Source organism: Symphalangus syndactylus, chromosome 10 (genome assembly GCF_028878055.3).
Source record: "Symphalangus syndactylus isolate Jambi chromosome 10, NHGRI_mSymSyn1-v2.1_pri, whole genome shotgun sequence".
In the NCBI taxonomy this organism is placed as follows: domain Eukaryota; kingdom Metazoa; phylum Chordata; class Mammalia; order Primates; family Hylobatidae; genus Symphalangus; species Symphalangus syndactylus.
In genome coordinates this window covers 87,877,682-87,896,265 of record NC_072432.2, presented here as the reverse complement: position 1 = coordinate 87,896,265, position 18,584 = coordinate 87,877,682, and the positions used below count along the sequence as shown (strand labels likewise).

At 56.9% G+C, this 18,584-nt stretch overlaps 1 protein-coding gene and 1 long non-coding RNA gene across 4 annotated transcripts; one reads left to right on the top strand and one right to left on the bottom strand.

The window, feature by feature from the left end:
• The first annotated feature begins 35 nt into the window (after positions 1-35).
• On the top strand, positions 36-8,669 carry TAMALIN (trafficking regulator and scaffold protein tamalin). Of its 3 annotated transcripts, none has more exons than XM_055294767.2 (8): positions 36-368; positions 2,291-2,340; positions 3,974-4,028; positions 4,133-4,235; positions 6,465-6,558; positions 6,655-6,721; positions 6,913-6,979; positions 7,472-8,669. In XM_055294767.2, the coding sequence occupies exons 1-8, from the start codon at positions 123-125 to the stop codon at positions 7,975-7,977; spliced, it is 1,188 nt and encodes a 395-aa protein (XP_055150742.1). In that variant the 5' UTR covers positions 36-122; the 3' UTR covers positions 7,978-8,669. The 3 variants fall into 3 exon arrangements, with proteins under 3 accessions (XP_055150742.1, XP_063467312.1, XP_055150743.1); XM_063611242.1 differs by having other exon boundaries at positions 226-2,090; XM_055294768.2 differs by lacking the exons at positions 36-368; positions 2,291-2,340; positions 3,974-4,028; positions 4,133-4,235 and adding an exon at positions 4,277-4,301.
• Positions 8,670-14,186: 5,517 nt separating this feature from the next.
• Positions 14,187-17,730, bottom strand: LOC134731649 (uncharacterized). The gene is made up of 3 exons (XR_010114107.1): positions 17,633-17,730; positions 16,615-16,911; positions 14,187-14,348 (listed from the first exon to the last, which is right to left on the bottom strand). It is a non-coding gene; the product is annotated as an uncharacterized lncRNA (long non-coding RNA).
• Positions 17,731-18,584: the final 854 nt, after the last annotated feature.

The following is an 18,584-nucleotide window of genomic DNA, read 5'->3' as shown; positions in this document are numbered from 1 at the left end:
CCGCTCTCGGAGCCTATAAAGGGAGGCGACCCGCGGCCCGCCCGGCTGGCATCCCCCCAGCCGCCGCCAGCCCCGCCGAGCGGAGCCAGCGCAGTCTCTGAGGGGCGCCCGGCGCCGGAGCCATGACCCTCCGCCGACTCAGGAAGCTGCAGCAGAAGGAGGAGGCGGCGGCCACCCCGGACCCCGCCGCCCGGGCTCCCGACTCGGAAGTCGCGCCCGCCGCTCCGACCCCGACCCCGGGACCCCCTGCCGCAGCCGCCACCCCTGGGCCCCCAGCGGACGAGCTGTACGCGGCGCTGGAGGATTATCACCCCGCCGAGCTGTACCGCGCGCTCGCCGTGTCCGGGGGCACCCTGCCCCGCCGAAAGGTGCGTCCCCTGCCCGCCTTCGGGACCTGCTCAGCCCCTCTCCGACCCCCTCCCTACACGGCCTCCTGACTCCGCAGTGCCCTCTCCTCGGCGTCCGCGGAGTCCCCCACCTTCTTCCCCGGCCCGCTGGGCGCCTCGACCCCCCGCGTTCCCCGCTGCTCCGAAGGCCGTGGCCTCTCGCCTGCACACCGCGCCCAGGCTCTCAACTCCGCGCCCCAAGCGCTCCCCCTCTCTCCCTCCTTGACTCCTCCCAGCACCCTCCTTCTGCTACTCGCTCCGTCTGGCTTTCTGCCCCCCATGCCCTGAGGGCCTCCCCGTGGCCTGGTGTCTTGGGTCCCCAGGATCCCCTCGCCCGAGGGGCAGAGACAGCCCCAGACAAGTTGAAGGTTCGAGAGCCCCCGGTGGGAGAAGTGGGCGGGTGGCTGCGCCGCGTGCGTTCTCACTCTGAGGAAGTGCGTGGGGAGCCGCTGACTCCGGAGAGCACACCCTTCCGAGGGGACTCCCCGATTCCTGGGCTCGGGGCCTGCCGCCTGGCCCCACGTCTGACGTGCGGGGCGCGAGGGCCACGGCTCCCTGGACTTCTGTCGGAACCGGACGCAGTGGGAGGGGTCGCAGGGCGCCCGCGGGGCAGGAAGGATGCGGGCCGCGCCCACCTCTGAGTCCCCTCTGCCAGCCTCTTCCTCTGGCCCCAGGGGACCTGAGGCTCAGAACCTACACCACACCAGGTTAAGGAGAGGGGACTGGTGGCCTTTCCTCACCCAGCCGCCCTCCTTCGCCCCTGGCCCCCAGCTAGCCCCCACACAATGAACAGCTTGTTGAGAATTTGCATTTTATGAAAATCATGTTGAAAGACAAAGGGGTCTCTCTGTGCTGCCCAGTCCTTCCTCCCTGGCCATTTGGGAACTGTCCCCACCCCTGAGGCCAGTCTGGTTCTGACCCTTCTCTTACTTGCCTTGGGCAGCCTGGGGGGAGGGTTAGCAAAGGCACAGACCAGAAAGGCCCTGGGCTGTGCAGGCTCCAAAGAAAACGGCTGCTCTGGGACTGGACCTCCTCCAAGGACCAAAAAGTTAGGGAGGGTGAGAGACTAGTTTATCAAGGACCCTGAAGAGACAGGAATCTTCATCTCTCATCCTTCCTCCACACCCCCCACCATCACCCCTAAAGAACTCCCAATCTCGCTCCTTTAGTGAGACTTGCTGACAAGTTTGACATCTAAGATGTTTTGTCCCAGAAAGCACAAAATATATGGCAATGGAGAGAGAGATCCAGGTATAGCTGGGCATAGCTGGTCACCTGCAGCTGGGATCCACAACTGGTCCCTGAAACGGCCTGTACCTTAGGACACCTGGCACCTCTGACCCCAAATTCTGGCTGGGATTGCCAGCCCTTCAGGCCAGGGTCCCTGACCCCAGCCCTCCCAAGCCTCTGTCCGTAGCTGAGAAATTAGATGGAGAGACCCAACTGGCAGAAAGTCCTCAGAGCACCTTGATAGGTGAGCCCAGGCGACACCTATCCTCTGAATCCCACTGAGGAAGAGCCCCTGCCTCAGCTTTGGGAGTCTGGATGGCCTGAGCCTCTACAGACATGGGCCCTAGGGGTGGAGACCATTCTAGAATAATGATCTCCCCACCTGCTGCCAGTGTGGAAACCAGCAAGGGCTTAGAGATTCATGGATCTGGAACCCAGGAGGATGGTTGTGTCACTGCAGTCCCAGATACGAAGGTAAGGCCTGTAGAGAAAGTTGAGGAGTGGTGCCAGTAGTGGCGCTTGGCAAATAGTTCCACCAGTACCAAAGCAGGTGTGGATGTGGAGTTGGGAAGGGGCAGACAGGAAGTGGGTCGCTGTGACCAGGGTAGTGCTCCCAGTGTCTGCTCAAGGACAGTCCCGCCTCACCTGCTCCTTCTGACCATCTTACTGCCCAGGGCTCAGGATTCCGCTGGAAGAATCTCAGCCAGAGTCCTGAACAGCAGCGGTGAGTCACCAGCACCCAGCCCCTGCCATGTTCCAAAGGGGTGAGGTGCTGGGTTGGGGGGTGCCAGGACAGCATCTCAGCCTAGCGAGGGTAGTCATTCTCCTAGCCTTTAAGCATGGCTCCTGGCTGGGAGTGAGGGCAGGTGGGGGTGTGGGCTGTGTGAAGGGGTGGCAGAGAAAGGAGGTGGGGACTTTTGAGTCACTAGGTTCTCTTCAGCACACCCCCAGTCCCTGCCAGTTACCACTCCCTGGGGAGATCTGGATGAATGGATGTGGGAGTTGGGAGGGGGTGTAGGCAAAGTCTGTGGGGAACGTCCTAACCCAGGCCTCTTGGGCTCCCCTGAGCCCTCCCAGCCTTGGCAAACCCCATGGGCCCAGACCTTAGCCAGGCTGTGTCCAGCTGCTTGGGGCTGGCTGCCCCTGCCTCCAGAATGTCAGTCCTCTTCTGGTCCCAGCCTGTGACAGCCCTCTTAGGAGGGATCTGAGTGTGGGCAGAAGTAGGTGCTGACACCAGGCCCTGGGACCCCACAGTTTCCCTTCCCTACTCATGTCCCACCCCTGATTTGGGCTTGACTTTCTCTAAAATGGATCAGCAAACTGGCCTGCTGGCCAGATTGGCCTGTTTGGCCCTTGAGCTAGTAATTTTTAAAGAGTTGTAAAAATAAAAACAAATAACAATATATGAGAGATCATAAGGGGCCTGCAAAGAAAGCCTAAAGTATTTACCATCTGGCCCTTTGCAGAAAAAGTTTGCTGACCCTTCCAAAAAACCCTAGAACACTGGGGTAGACGCGGAACTCCCAGCCACTCCGCTCCCTGCCCCAATAGTACAGAGAGGGGAAAGGCCTGCTGTTCAGTGAGAGGGGCTTGAGCTGGAGTGGGGAGGTGCTGCTCAGCATTTGGGGGAATATCTGGGTCAGGCTGGGAGCGGAGAAGCCTGGGCTCCAGGGCCTTTCCGAGGCTGAGCTACTTGAAGGGGCCTTTGGAGGCTGCTTTAACTGTGCGTCTGGCTGGGCGGGAAGGAAGGGGGTGGGAGTGGGCAGAGGAAACTGGGCTCCCCCAGCAGGCGAGGATCTGGAGCAGCTCCAGACCATTGTGTCCAGCGGGCAGGCCTTCAGTGCGGGAAGGGGCGGCCTCGAGGCTCCCCTCCCCCAGCCCCCACATCTGGTGGGCTGGCCCTAGCATAGCTGGGAGGAGCAGCTGTGGTCTTGCTGAGCCTCGTGACTGGCCTCTGGGGGTGGGGCCAGTCCTCTCTCCAAAGCTGTGGAACAGAGGAGGCTCCAGGCTGTGGCTGAATTTGGGGCCTTAGCTAGTCAGTAAGCGGTACTGTAGGGCTCACTGGAAAGCTGGGATGTGGCTAAAAAACTCAGCCGGCCCATCCTTCAGGGGACTGGCCCTTCTCTGTGCTTCCCTCCCACCACTAGAGGCTGGATTGGTTCTCTGTGGCTCCATGAGGCTGATTTCAGTTGGGTATGGGAAAGACATTCCAATAATCTGTGATGAGACTGAGCTGTCACTGGAGACTGAGTCCTGCTGGAATGTTCTAGACCAGTTGTCAATATCCAGGGAGGCCCAAGCTATGGGACTGCTACACCTTTTAATCCTGATTGTCTTGACCCCTGTGTCTCTTGCAGGAAAGTGCTGACGTTGGAGAAGAAGGATAACCAGACCTTCGGCTTTGAGATCCAGGTGGGAGAAGCTGCACACAGGGGTTGGAGGGGGTTGGACGGCCAGCCTAAGGGATGAACGGACTTGTCCCAACCCTGGGCTGAGGGTCCCCTTGTCCATTACAGACTTATGGACTTCACCACCGGGAGGAGCAGCGTGTGGAAATGGTGACCTTCGTCTGCCGAGTTCATGAGTCTAGTCCTGCCCAGCTGGCTGGGCTCACACCAGGTGGGGCCTGAGCCCAGGACACCCAGGTCTGGGAAGGGGATATGACCTTACTCCCAAGCAAAGGGGGTGAGAAATCTCTCCTGAAATCAATTCCTCTTCCTTTTCCTTCTTTGAGAAGGCCAGAAAGAAGAATGGGTAGAATCTGGACTTTGGATCTAGGCAAATTGGCCATGTACTGTGTGATCTTGCACAGCCCCATCTACCAAATGAGGGTAATAATGCATCCAAACATCACAGTGTGACAAGGGGATTCCCTGGGCACAGCGCCAGGGCCTAATTAATGGTGGATGCTGCTGCTGCTGCTCTGATTCCTCCCAGCAACCTGGCAGTCAGCATGGGCAGGAGCCGGGGAAGAAGCAACATTCCATTGAGTCTGCTTGATACTGGGGATCAGGCCAATCCTGCCCCCATATGGGCCCAACGCTGAGGAACCGATGTTACTCCCTTTTAAAAACATTAAAAACTTTTTTTTTAAGAGACAGGGCCTCAGTCTGTCACCCAGGCTGGAGTGCAGTGGCATGATCATAACTCATTATAACCTTGAACTCCTGGGCTCAAGCGATCCTCCTGTTGCCTCTGCCTCCCAAAGCAATATGTTACTTCCTCTAACAAGGAAATTATGCCTCAGTAGGAGACTCCTGGATTGAGCAGATCTAGAGTCCCTAGGTTCCAGGAAGGGCAGCCTGAAACTGTATGAATCAATCCCCCCTCCACCATCTTTGCCCCTAAGCCCCTACCTCCTTCCCACTTACCAGCAGCCCGTGCTAGCTATCTTAGTCCATTTTGTGTTACCATAACAGAATACCTGAGATTGGGTAATTATAAAGAAAAGAGGTTTATTTAGCTCATGGTTCTGGAGGCTGGGAAGTTCAAGACTGGGTGGCCACATCAGGCGAGGGCCTCATGCTGCGTTCTGACATGATGGATGGCATCTCATCGCAGGAACGCCTGCAAGAGTGGTGAGTAGGCACATGCAAAAGAGACAAAACATGGGTGATCTTCCTTTATAGCAACCCACCCGCCAAGTAACTAAACCAGTCCTGCCAGAGCAAGAACTCACTCCCCAAAAACAGCATGGATCCCTTCACTAGGCGGATCCCTTCACGGCCCAAATGCTTTTTTTTTTTTGAGACAGTTTCTTTCACTCTTGTTGCCCAGGCTGGAGTGCAATGGCGTGATCTCGGCTCACTGCAACCTCTGCCTCCCAGATTCAAGCAATTCTCTTGCCTCAGCCTCCCGAGTAGCTGGGATTACAGGCACCGGCCACCACGCCCAGCTCCTTTTTGTACTTTTAGTAGAGATGGGGTTTTGCCTTGTTGGCCAGGCTGGTCTCGAACTCCTGACCTCAGGCGATCCACCCGCCTCGGCCTCCCAAAGTGCGGGATTACAGGCATGAGCCACCGCGCCCGGCCCCAAATGCCTCTTAAAGGTCCTACCATCTCTCAATACTGTTAGGTTGGGGATGAAGGCTCAACATGAGTTTTGAGGACAAATCATATTTAAATGGTAGCAGTAGCCAAGTGGTATACTACAACTTCTCAAGGTAGTTTCAAATCCACTCTCCCTCCCCATCATCCCTGAAGCATCCACAGCAGGGATCCATACCCCTTTTTACAGATGGGAATGGGGCCCTGACATGGGGCACACTGTACTTGAGGTCAGGAGGCTCTCCAGTGGTGCAGGGTAGCAGAACTATCCCTCTGGGGGCCAGTCATTCCCTGTGCTTCTCTTCCACCACCAGAGGCTGGACTGATTCTCTGTGGATCCATGAGGCCCTGCCATGCCTGGGGCCAGGGTCGGTTCCCAGCTGGGTGCTGCTCACCTGCCCTTCCCTGAATTGACTGGGTCTTAGGGCCAGCATGGACTGGACAGAAATAACCAAATCTGAGGGCAGCCCAGGGTCCTGGGTGGGCTTAGCTTTGGGACAGAACTTCTTGAGGGTAGAGTGAGGGTGTTGGGTGTGTGAGGTCCCCGCCCTTTGGCTGGGGTGCTGGGCCTGGACAACCTGGTAATCACTACAGGCCCAGAGGAATGGCTGTGGTTCTGTGTGTTTGGATCGAGTATGAGAGATGTCAGAGGTCTACCGAGAACCATGAGGAGTTGGAGGAGGGAGTTCAGGAGTATTCCTTGGAGTTACTACCCACCCTTCTCCCCTTTCTGGCTAAGGTAGGAGGCCGGAATTCTAGCATGCCCCATGGAGCAAATCTAACCCCCTTGTCTGCCTGGCAGGGGACACCATCGCCAGCGTCAATGGCCTGAATGTGGAAGGCATCCGGCATCGAGAGATTGTGGACATCATTAAGGCATCAGGCAATGTTCTCAGGTATGTCTAGGAGCCGAGGTGCTTGAATTCCTGAGCTCAGCCTCTTGGTATTTCCTCAGCCTGTGGCTCACTCAGCCTTTGATTCCCCAACCTCAGACTGGAAACTCTATATGGGACGTCAATTCGGAAGGCGGAACTGGAGGCTCGTCTGCAGTACCTGAAGGTAGGGGAACCTAGATAATGTCTGGGCTCCACCCTTCTCTTCCCAAGCCTCTGCCCTGTGGGGGGTCACTTATAGCTGAATCTCCTTTAACTGAAGCTTTCTTCTGTCTACTCCCCGATCCCTCGTCTGTACCCACGTCCTGCTAGTTTCCTGCTAGCTTGTGACAGTGGGGTGGGGACTGTCTCTTGCAGCAAACCCTGTATGAGAAGTGGGGAGAGTACAGGTCCCTCATGGTGCAGGAGCAGCGGCTGGTGCATGGTGAGTAGATCCTGGGGTGTGAGGGGCCACTTGTTCTGCTACAGACACCCCGTCTGCGCTTCCCCCTCAGAACTGGCGGGTTCTAGTAAAGAAGGGTTTACTAGTAAACCTCCACAGGAAAGCAAGGTTTGTTGAGCTACTAGTTTGGGTACTGCCGCACCCACATTTCTGGTTATTCTCACGCTAGCCCTCTGCAGGTAAGTAACAGACAGTGTCATCTTCACGTTACAGAGGGCAACACCAGGGCTCAAAGAGTTTGTGTCCATTCTTTCCGAGGCCCGTTTGTGCTAAGCGGCCCCCATAAGGAGCTGAGTGATAATTCCTGATTTGCGGGTGAGGGAAGTAGGGTCTCAGGTTTGTGCCTGGCCAGGGCCACAGAGATGGTCAGCAGGACGGAGCAGGGATGCCCCGCCCGTGCCCTCGACCCACCCTTTGCGGAGGACACCACGGCCCAGGCCTGACCCGCCTCCCACCTCTCCCGGCTCCGCGCAGGCCTGGTGGTGAAGGATCCCAGCATCTACGACACGCTGGAGTCGGTGCGCTCCTGCCTGTACGGCGCGGGCCTGCTCCCGGGCTCGCTGCCCTTCGGGCCTCTGCTCGCCGTACCCGGGCGTCCGCGCGGAGGCGCCCGACGGGCCAGGGGCGACATCGACGACGCCGTCTACCACACGTGCTTCTTCGGGGACTCTGAGCCGCCGGCGCTGCCGCCCCCGCCGCCCCCGGCCCGCGCCTTGGGCCCGGGCCCCGCCGAGACCCCTGCCGTGGGGCCGGTCCCCGGGCCGCGGGCCGCGCTGAGCCGCAGCGCCAGTGTGAGGTGCGCGGGCCCTGGCGGGGGCGGAGGCGGGGGCGCGCCGGGCGCGCTGTGGACTGAGGCCCGCGAGCAGGTCCTATGCGGCCCCGGCCTGCGCAAAACCAAGTACCGCAGCTTCCGCCGGCGGCTGCTCAAGTTCATCCCCGGACTCAACCGCTCCCTGGAGGAGGAGGAGAGCCAGCTGTAGGGGCGGGGGCGGGCAGGGAGGTATTTATTTATTTATTCGCAACAGCCAGCACTAAAAGAGGGGGAGGCCGAGCCAAGAGGACCCCAGGAGCCCAGAGCAGCGGGAGAGGGTCCTTGCTAGCCTCGGCCCGCCGGGTCGGTTCCTGGCTGGTGTCTGCTGAGGGAGGTGGGGGCCCAGCCCCTTCTCTTCTCCGCCCCCCAAACCCCAGTGGGAGCTGGAGCAGGGGGAGAGCCAGGCAATCGGGGGCCAAAGATGGGGGTGCTCGCCTACAGTCTGCATCTGTAGTGCCTTGTGGGGTATCCAGGAACACCCTCCCAGCAGGGGATGGGAACCCTGTCCCATGCAGCCCTCTCCTCAGCTTTACTTGCTCCCCCGCCCTTAGCCTTGGGGAGAAATGGCCCGTGGTGGGCTGACCCCCCACCCTCCACACACACAGTTCCATGACCCAGCGGGCCCCCAGGGGCATCAGGTGCTGGTCCTCCTCCCTCCTGGCCTCGACCCCTAAGGGCTTCGCCCCTCCCAGGGGCCTGTAACTAAGTGGGGTCCTGCCAGGCAGGGGGCCTGTGTTCTGTGCCCCTTGGGAGACAGGAACCGGCAAGTTCAGGTGGAGTGGGGACAGCACAGCCTGTTCCACCGTTCAGCATATTGTTGCTTCTGAACCACAAACTGTATAAAATGGATGGTTTTTTGCATCTGTGTGAGTGTGGTGACTGCCTGAGGGGGAGGATTGGGCTGGGGCAAGCTCTGACTCCACCATCCCAACCCCCGCCCAACGCACACACACATCTTGTTTTCTTGCAGCCTGAAGCCAGGGAAATAGGCTGGGAGATTTAAACTTACATGTATGGGCCTGAGCTGGAGGCCCCACGCTTCTTCACAACTTGAGCCTCCCTCCCCAAATACCCAAAGCAGGTGGTGGCCAAGGCTTGCCTCAAGTCCTTAGTCATCCCTGTAGAAATACGTGTGCTCGGCATTTGGCATGCCTTTCTTCCCAGCTTCTGAGGTCTCCCTTGAGGGGCACAAGCCAGATCTGCAGGGACCTGAGGCATTACCACCTGGCCTGTGACGGGCCCAGTCACGGATCACTCTGTTGTTCTAGCAGTCTTCAGCAGTTTCCCATACTCCCAGGATGAGATTTTTTTTTTTTTTTTTGAGTTGGAGTCTCCCTCTGTCGCCCAGGCTGGAGTGCAGTGGCCCTATCTCAGTTCATTGTAACCTCCGTCTCCCGGGTTCAAGTGATTCTCCTGCCTCAGCCTCCCGAGTAGCTGAGGTTACAGGCAGGTGCCACCACACCCAGCTAATTGTATTTTTAGTAGAGACGGGGTTTCACCATGTTGGCCAGGCTGGTCTCGAACTCCTGACCTCAGGTGATCTGCCCACCTTGGCCTCCCAAAATGCTGAGATTACATGCGTGAGCCACCGCGCCCGGCCTCCCAGGATGAGATTCTGACCCCTACCAGCCTCTGCTTCTCACTCCCTGCTCTGGCTGCGCTGCTGGCTGTACCTGGCACACTTCAGACCCCTTCTGTCAGGGTCTCTGCTCTTACCCCTCCCACAGGTGGCTCCTTCAGTCCTCAGCCCTGCCTCCCAAAGACCTTCCCACTCAGTGGTAAATACAGTCATATCCTCCCCTGTGACAGCCCTGTTTTATTCCCATCAGACTATGCATCGCCATCCGAGACTGTCTTGACTTTTATGGGTTTATCTTTGCCTGCCCTCCCCACCCAGGAGGATGCACGCTTCTGGCAGCAGGGCTCAGGAGCCTTTTCTGTCTTCACTGCTTTATTCTTGCCTGACGCTAGCACATGGTAGACCCTCAATACAGTATGTGCCAACATGGCGTGTGCCCAAGCATCTCCAAGTGGTGGTCACGACCTCTTTGAAGTGACCTGTCTGGAGTCATACAGCAAGCTAGTGTCAGAGCTGGGCCTGGGACTTGAGGCCCCTGCTCCAGTGCTCCTCCCGGGGAGTAACCAGCATGCAAAGGGTGGCTTTGAGAGAGGTCTGAGCAGACCCTCCCCGCCTGTCCTGCACCATGGTTCTTGCTTTTTGAGTGGGTCCCATTTCTGTTTCTTCTTTTGCTCCTTGAGCATCCCTTCTGCACACAGCAGTCAGCATGATCTTTTCAAAAAGGAAACTGGATCACAACCCTCCTCTGCTTAAACCCATCATGCCTTTCCCTGGAATAAATGAATAAGGTCCAAACACTTTACCATGGCCTATCCATAACACGTCCTTCTGGGGAGACAAATAACAACATAGCATCCCTTTCTCCAGGCTGACAGCAGCCACATAGCCCCAACAGTTTGGTAACTGGGAGCCTTTTGTGCAGTATCCAACCTCTGCAACTATATCCTGATGCCCTCCATGAATCCCTCTAGAATCTGGTCCCTGCCTCTCCCTCTGATCTCAAATTGTTTCTCCTTCCATGTCACTTGTTACATCTAAGCACACTATCCTTTCTGCTCCTATTCCTCAAATATGTCAAGCTCTCTACTGCCTCTGGCCTTCACCCAGGCTGTCTTCTCTGCCTGGAACACTCTTCTTCACAACTCAGCTGAAACATCACCTCCTCAGAGAGGTTTGCCTGATCAAATAGGAAGTAGTTCCCTGAGTTCCCATTACTTATTTATTTATTTATTTATTTATTTGAGACAGAGTCTCGCTCTGTTGCCCAGGCTGGAGTGCAGTGGCACAATCTCGACTCACTGCAAGCTCCACCTCTCGGGTTCACGCCGTTCTCCTGCATCAGCCTCCCGAGTAGCTGGGACTACAGGTGCCTGCCACTAGGCCCAGCTAATTTTTTTGTATTTTTAGTAGAGACGGGGTTTCACTGTGTTAGCCAGGATGGTCTTGATCTCCTGACCTCATGATCCTCCCGCCTCGGCCTCCCAAAGTGCTGGGATTACAGGTGTGAGCCATCGTGCCCTGCCGACCCCATTATTCTTTATCTTGAGTCCTCTGGGCTTGTTTGTTTGTTTGTTTGCTTTTTGAGACAGAGTTTCACTCTTGTCACCCAGGCTGGAGTGCAACCTCTGCCTCCTGGGTTCAAGCCATTCCCCTGCCTCAGCCTCCTGAGTAGCTGAGATTACAGGCGCCCACCACGCCCAGCTAATTTTTGTATTTTTAGTAGAAACAGGGTTTTGCCATGTTGGCCAGGCTGGTCTCGAACTCCTGACCTCAGGTGATCCGCCCGCCTTGGCCTCCCAAAGTACTAGGATTACAGGCATGAGCCACCGCGCCTGTCTATTTTCTTTTTTACTTCATAGCACTTTCTCCCAATTGGGAATCGCACTGACGTCTTTTGTTTCTGTCTTGCCTTTGTGAGGGCAGGAACCCAGCCTTGTTTGAAGTTGCACCTCCAGGGTCTAACAGAGCCTGGCACACAGGAGGGGCTCTATTAACTCATGCCGATGAGTAAATGCTTCCTTGCGGCCAACCCTGCCTAGGGGTAACCACCACCTCCTCACCTCTGAGCCCCAGGGACTGGGTGAGACCGCCCCTCTTCTGCTCCATCTGTAGCTGGCATCTGTAGGCCCTTCTCTGAAAATCCCTTTGGGGCTGGGTGGCGGCCCCAGCCAGGGGACCTGCACCTGGCCACCCTGTCCTCCCTTGTCCCAGGAAGGGAGGACATTTGATTAAGAAAATGGAGCTTCCCCAAGCTCCCTGTTTGAACAGCTGCTCTGTGGCGATGACAAATATTGGCTCCCAGAGGCTCAGGTCTAGGGGAGGGGCCCCCTCACACCTTCGTTCCCAGATCCAAGGCTGCCAGGAGACCAACTGCCTGGGCATAGCCTGGCACCTTACAGGGGGGTGGAAGGCTGCAGGGGCCTCCCTAGATTTCTCCTCCGAGTAGAGTCCAAGTCCCTTGACCACCAGTCTGTCCCCACCCCCTGCCATGTAGCTAGTCCCAGGAGTGATGTCGGTGCCCCCTCACCCAGGCTGACGGGGACTCCTGGCCAGCCGTGAGTTCGTAGGGGAGGGTGAGGGGTGCCCAGGGCGGGGCTAGATCCCACCTCTCAGCTGATGGGATGACGGCACCAGCACAGCAGCCTCCTGCCGTGTAGGTGGGTGACAGGGAGTGACTAATGTGCGGGCTGCGATGCTAAAAATTAACCCAGGGATCGTGTTTGGCGGAGGGGGTGGGGGTGGATGGGAAAAGGAGCAGGGACTCAGAATATTGTGTGGTCGGTATTCCCCCTGCCCTGCCGCCCCTCCTTTGCCTCCCACCAGCCTTCTGCTCCTCTCAAAGCCTCAGGGAACTCTGTGGGAGCCCCTCCCCCATGCTAGGCCAGAAGGGGCTCCCGACAATTCCAGGGAAGGACAGAGGCCTCCACTCCAGGCTTCATGCATGGTCATGGGAGGGACATGGCCCTGCTGATAGGGTTCTGGTCTGAGGTCCCCACAGAGCCCTGCAGAAGCAGCCAGTGTGCCTAGCAAGGGCAGGTTCCCATCATCAGGCTGGGGGTGGGCAGTGGGGGTGGCAGCTGCACCACAAGAAAAGAATAGGTGGCCGGGCACAGTGGTTCATGCCTGTAATCCTAGCACTTTGGAAGGCCGAGGCAGGTGGATCACCTGAGGTCAAGAGTTCAAGAACAACCTGGCCAACATGGCGAAACCCCGTCTCTTTTAAAAATACAAAAATTAGCCAGGCATGGTGGTGGGTGCCTGTAATCCCAGCTACTTGGAAGGCTGAGGCAGGAGAATCGCGTGAATCTGGGAGGTGGAGATTGCAGTGAGCCGAGATAGCACCACTGCACTCCAGCCTAGGCAATAGAGCGAGACTCCATCTCAAAAAATAAAAAAAAGGACAGGTGACTTCTGTGTCCCTATGTGCTGGGCTAACACTTCCACATCCATTACCTTACTGAGACCTCACAGTACATCTGAAAGCTCTCTCTATTTGACAGATAAAGAGACTGAGAATTAGGTTAAGGCAGCATAGCTGGCGCCTGGCAAGGCCAAGATGCTCTCATGCCTGTTTGTCTCTATAGCTTAGGGTGGTGAGAAGGAAGTCTTTCTGGAGGAAGGGGTGTGAAGACAGGGTGGAAGAGATGGTGAGTAATGAGCTGAGCCTCTCAGGCTAGGGGCCTCGCCTGTGGAAAAAGTGGTGTTGGCTTGGTGGGTATATGAGGTATATGAGAGGTAGGACCCGAAAGAGCAGGTCCAAGGTTTGCCAGGGAGCAGTAGGAGGAGGGGCCAGCCCAGAGAGTTCCCGGTTCCATGCATGCAGGTGCTGTGCTGGAGGGAGGGAGAGCATTCCCATCTAAGGGGAGCATAGGGGGGCTCTGGAGACTTGGTGGGGTCCACAAAACAGGGGAGGTGGGCTTGGAGAAGAGCTTTGCTAACACATGTGGGAAAACTTATTAGAAGGAGCGAACCTCTGAACCCTCCCATTTCCCCTGGAAACCAAACCAGAGACCTTGCATTGAATGGCAGCAGGAGAAGAGGAAAGACAGCAGGAGGCCCCTTCTGCTGCCCAGCCCAAGCTCATGAGGCTGGGAAGTGAGGGAGGCTGTGGGATTCCCCAGCTCAGGAGAGACATCAGGCTGGCTGGCTGGGAGGCTGCCTGGTCCTGCACTGACGGGTGGATGAAATGACGGTAACTGGGGAGTGATGGGCTCAGAGAAGTGAGACAGAAAGGAAGCTAGGGGCTGTGGAGGGGCCAGGGAAACCCAGGAGAGTTCCTCAAGAGAGTAAAACAGCCAGAGTGCAGCAGTGTGCTGACCCCTGGTGGGGAGCCGGGACCATACCAGGTGGAGAGGGGCACAGAGCAGGGCTCTCCCATCAGCCAACCATTGGGAGCAGCCTCCCTCCCTCCTTAGCGCCCACCTCTTCAGCCCTTCCTCAGCCTGCTGCAGGCTTGTACAAAGTGGAGCCTCCCCTGAACCCCACAACCATTTATCTGAAGTGCTCAGACACCCTCCCACTACTTCTGGTCCCCAGGGCCACTCCTCACCCCACCACCCAGATTGTGGGCTCCCAAGGGAGTGAACCCCATCTCACACCAGCACTGATGGAAGGGAGGTACGTCTGAATGAATGAATGAATGAACAGTTGAGTCCAGAACATCTAACTACATGACTAAATGACTCCAACCAACAGACCTTCTCTGCACAGAACCCTGTGTGGTATGAAAGCTCATGGACTGTGGTTGATAGTGGAGAGGAAACATACTTTTCAATTGCAAGATGCAAAAGTGTTTTTATTATTTTTTTATAATTTATTTTTATTTTTAGAGATGTGTCTTGCATGCAATCAATATGGGGAGCTCCCAGGAGCAGAAGGCCACCAGGTTGCCTAAGACACATGAATTTTTGCTTTCAGGGACACCTCCTAAGCTTCAGTGATCCTTCCATCTTGGAGTTGGCCTTTGTGGGGAGAACACACAAATTTATGCAAAAAGTAAACATGCAAATACTGCCTCTGGGTCTCTTTCCCAGCTGCTCCCCTACAGAGTCACTTAGCCTTTAGTGACTCACAGTTGATCTGGTCCACTCAGTAACCCACAGAGTGACAGCCCACCCAGGTCCCAGCATACATAGCTTCTTCTTCTGGAGCCCCCCAAATCTCACTCTAATTGAGGGCTTGGCACGAGCCACTCTCTCTGAGGAGTGTGGTCTCTCGGCAAATAAGGCAAGACCAGTGGCTGGCAGCTACGGCAGTCAACAGGGTGGGGGACATTTAACAGCAGATAGGGCCGTACTCCTACCCTTGCCATTCTTTTTTCCCTTCCCCTCCCCTTGCAATTCTTTTCTGGTTTTTTTTTTTTTTTTTTTTTTTTTTTGGTTTTTGAAACAGGGTCAGCTGGGTGCGGTGGCTCACGCCTGTAATCCCAGCACTTTGGGAGGTTGGTAGATCACTTGAGGTCAGGAGTTCAAGACCAGCCTGGCCAACACAGTGAAACCCAGTCTTTACCAAAAATATAAAAATTAGCCGGGCATGGTGGCACATACCTGTAAACCCAGCTACTGGGGATGCTGAGACAGGAGAATCGCTTGAACCTGGGAGGTGGAGGTTGCAGTGAGCAGAGATTGGGACACTGCACTCCAGCCTGGGCAACAAGCGAGAGTCTGTCTCAAAAAAAAAAAAAAAAAAGAAAAGAAAAGAAAAAGAAAGAAAGAAAGAAACAGGAAACAGGGTCTTGTTCTGTCTTCCAACCTGGATGCAGTGGTATAATCATAGCTCACCGCAGCCTCAATCTCCTGGGTTTAAGCGATCCTCAGCGTTCGGAGTAGCTGGGACTACAGGCGTACGCCACCACGCCAGGCTAATTTTTGTATTTTTTGTAGAGAGAGGTTTCGCTATGTTGGCCAGGCTGGTCTCAAACTCCTGGGCTCAAGCAATTCTCCTAACTTGGCCTTCCAAAGTGCTGGGATTACAGGTGTGAGCCACCACTCCTGGCCCCCTTGAGATTCTGATCCAGGAGTTCTAGGGTGGGCTGAGGCGTTGGTATTTTTAAAGCACCCTAGCTGCTCAGTGAGTCTTTATTGAAAGGATGTTGACTGAAGATGATTCTGGAGATCTCTGAGCTCCGTCCCACACAGATCCTTGGGACTCTAAATACTGGCCGAACTCGGTCCCCTGAGGCTGTGTCTTCTTGGGGAGCTAAGGACCTGTGCCTCCCACTGGCCCGGAACCACTTTCTGCTGCCTGGTGTAAGCTTTGGTATGGATGGTGGCCGTCTGCCTACAGACTGGGAGCTGTTAGAGGGCAGGGATCCTAGCTGACGCATCTATGTCCTCGCCTTGGTTGGAGGGAGGTACGGGTGGGGGCGAGGGAGGAGATGGGGGCGGGGCTCAACACTGTCCAGCCCCTGCCGGCGGGCTGGGTATCGCCAGTGCTCAGGGGCGAGGGGAAGGGAGAGCAGTCGGGGCTGGGGCGCACAGCCGGCGGGGGATCCCTGCCGGAGTCTGCTCTTCAAGGGTTCCCGTCTAGACCAGAGTTGGGGCTCAGCTAGGAGAGATGGGACAGGTGGAGGTGCTGGGGGTTGGAGCCCCCCGCGCTGCTCAAGAGGCTGCAGGCTGGCCTTCAAGGCCTGGGCTAGACTGCGGCGGTTGGGGGCTGGCGGTGCCGCTCGGGTGGAGCCCGCCGGGAGCCGCCCTCCCTCTCCACCCTCGTCCGCCCCGAGCCGCCCTCCCTCTCCACCCTCGTCCGCCCCGGGGCTGCGAGGCTGTGGGTTGAGCTGCAGAGAGGAGCTCCCTCCTGGGCGTGCCGCCGCCGCGAGTGGGGTGGGAGCGCAGAGCGGGCCTCGGGGTTATGCTTTGCTGGGATCTGGGAAGGAAGCAGGTGGCAGCGCCGGAGCGAGTAACCGCCTCCCGAGGCAGCCAGTCCCGCCGCCTCAGGAAGTCCTGGCGCCGTAGCGCACCGCCGCCCGCCACACTGGGACCTTCCCCTCGCACTAGCCCGCCCCCACCCCGCCTCCATCTCGCGCTCCCAGCCGCAGACGCGGGCGCCTCTGCACGCTCAACCCCTCACCCACGCAGACCCTGGCCCGCCGGTGACCTCCCCTGCGGCTCCTCCTTCTGCCCCGGCCCAGCCCCTCCCCTGCTGCTCCTCCTCCTGCCGCGGCCCAGCCCGTCCACCGTCCTCTCATCCCCATGGCCTCGAACCCCAGCCCGCCGAGCCGCTCCTCACAGGGTGCTGTGGCTCCCCCCTGCAAAGGGGCGGGTCCTGCTAGGGGGCGTGGCCTGGCCGACTTGCGGGGCGGCGGCGCCCTCTGCCGGCAGACTCTGGAACGGCCACACTCGTCACCCTGCCCCCGGCCTGGCTCCTGGACCCTCCTGGAGCTCTCTGTCAGCTCTCCTCTCTCCTGGAAATGCGCCTGCAGGACTCAGAACGTGCAGAGGTCGGTCCTGGCCCCAGCCGTGCCACGGGGTATCTGAGGGAGAGTCGCGGCCTCTCTGAGGCTTGGCTTCCTTTCCTGTGAAATGGCTGTGGTGAGGAGCAAACGCTCAGCAGTGAAGGACACTTTGTAACCGCAAAGGAGCCTGTGAGTGTGAGGTATGGTTGTTATCAACTCTAAGGGCAGTCTCTTGCCTTCTGCGGGGGTGACGACCATCCTTCTCCCTGCCCCAGCCCCACAGTGGAAGGAGAACATAAGTCACCTCCAGAAATTATCACATGCAGTGGATTGCCTTCAGCCTTTTTTCTGGATATAAAATACACATATATGTATTTGAATACAATTGTGGCCATTCTCTACGTGCTGTTCTGTGCTGCCTTTTTTTCTCTCTCTCCAAGTGCTTAACTTATGGTTAAAAGCCCAGATTCGGCCAGAGGGGTGGCTCACCAACACTTTGGGAGGCCAAGGCCAGAGGATTTCTTGAGCAGAAGTTCAAGACCAACCTGAGCAACACAGCAAGACCTCGTCTCTACAAAAAATTTTTTAAAATGATCTGAGTGTCTGTAGTCCCAGCTACTGGAGAGGCTGAGATGGGAGGCTCGCTTGAATCCTGGAGTTCCAGGCTGCAGCGAGGCGTGATTGTGCCACTGGCCACTGCACTCCAGCCTGGGTGACAGCGTGAGATCCTGTCACAAGAAAGAAAGAAGAAGAAGAAAAAAGAAAGAAAGAAAGAAAAAGAAAAGAAAAGAAAGAAAGGAAACAAAAAACCAAAAAGAAAAGAAACAACCAAAAAACTAGAGTCAGACAAACCTGGATTTAGGTCCTTGCTCTGTGACTTTATATTTCCATCCTTGAGCAAACCACACAACCTCTACCTTCCTTAGCCTCAGTTTCCTCCTCTGCAAAATGGTGGTAATGCCAGGAATACCCACTCACAGGCAGCGGTGAGGCCCCGCACACAGCCCATTGCATGCTGGTTAGGGCTCTCCTTTTGCTTCCTGAGCCTGCACGAGCTCTGCCTTCTTCACGTACCACGTGGTAAGGAAGGAGCTGGAGGCCTCCGCCTCTCCGACCTTGCTCACTGCTGCTTTTTTTTTTTTTTTACAGAGTCTCGCTCTGTCGCCCAGACTGGAGTGCAATGGCACAACCCCGGCTCACTGCAACCTCCGCCCCCCAGATTCAAGTGATTCTCCTGCCTCAGCCTCCCGAGTAGCTGGGATTCCAGGCGCCCGCCACCACGCCGGGCTAATTTGTCATATTTTTAGTAGAGACGGGGTTTCGCCATGTTGGCCGGGCTGGTCTCGAACTCCTGACCTCAGGTGATCCACCTGCCTCGGCCTCCCAAACTGCTGGGATTACAGGGGTGAGCCACCACGCCCGGCCTCTTTCGGCACTGCCCTCAACCACGTGGGCCTCATTGTTCTTCCGGCATACCCAGACTTTCCCCCCATCTCAGCGCCTTCCCACTTGTCCTGTGTTTCCATGGCCTTTCCCCGGGTAGGGGCCTTTCTTTTCCTAGCTTCGCTCAGGTCCCTGCTACATTGTCGCCTCCTCGGAGAAGCCGTCTCTGGCCGTTCCGTATCGCTAGCGCCCTCTATCATTCGCTAGCAGCTCACCCGGCTCTGTTTTTCTTCATTGCACTTCTCGTTATGTGCCGTTCTCTTATATATGTTTTTGTCTTTATCCCTCCCATAGAAGGCACCTCCATGAAAGGCCAGGGCTTTCCGAGGTTCTTTTCCTCTGTGGTTCCTAGAAGAGGGCC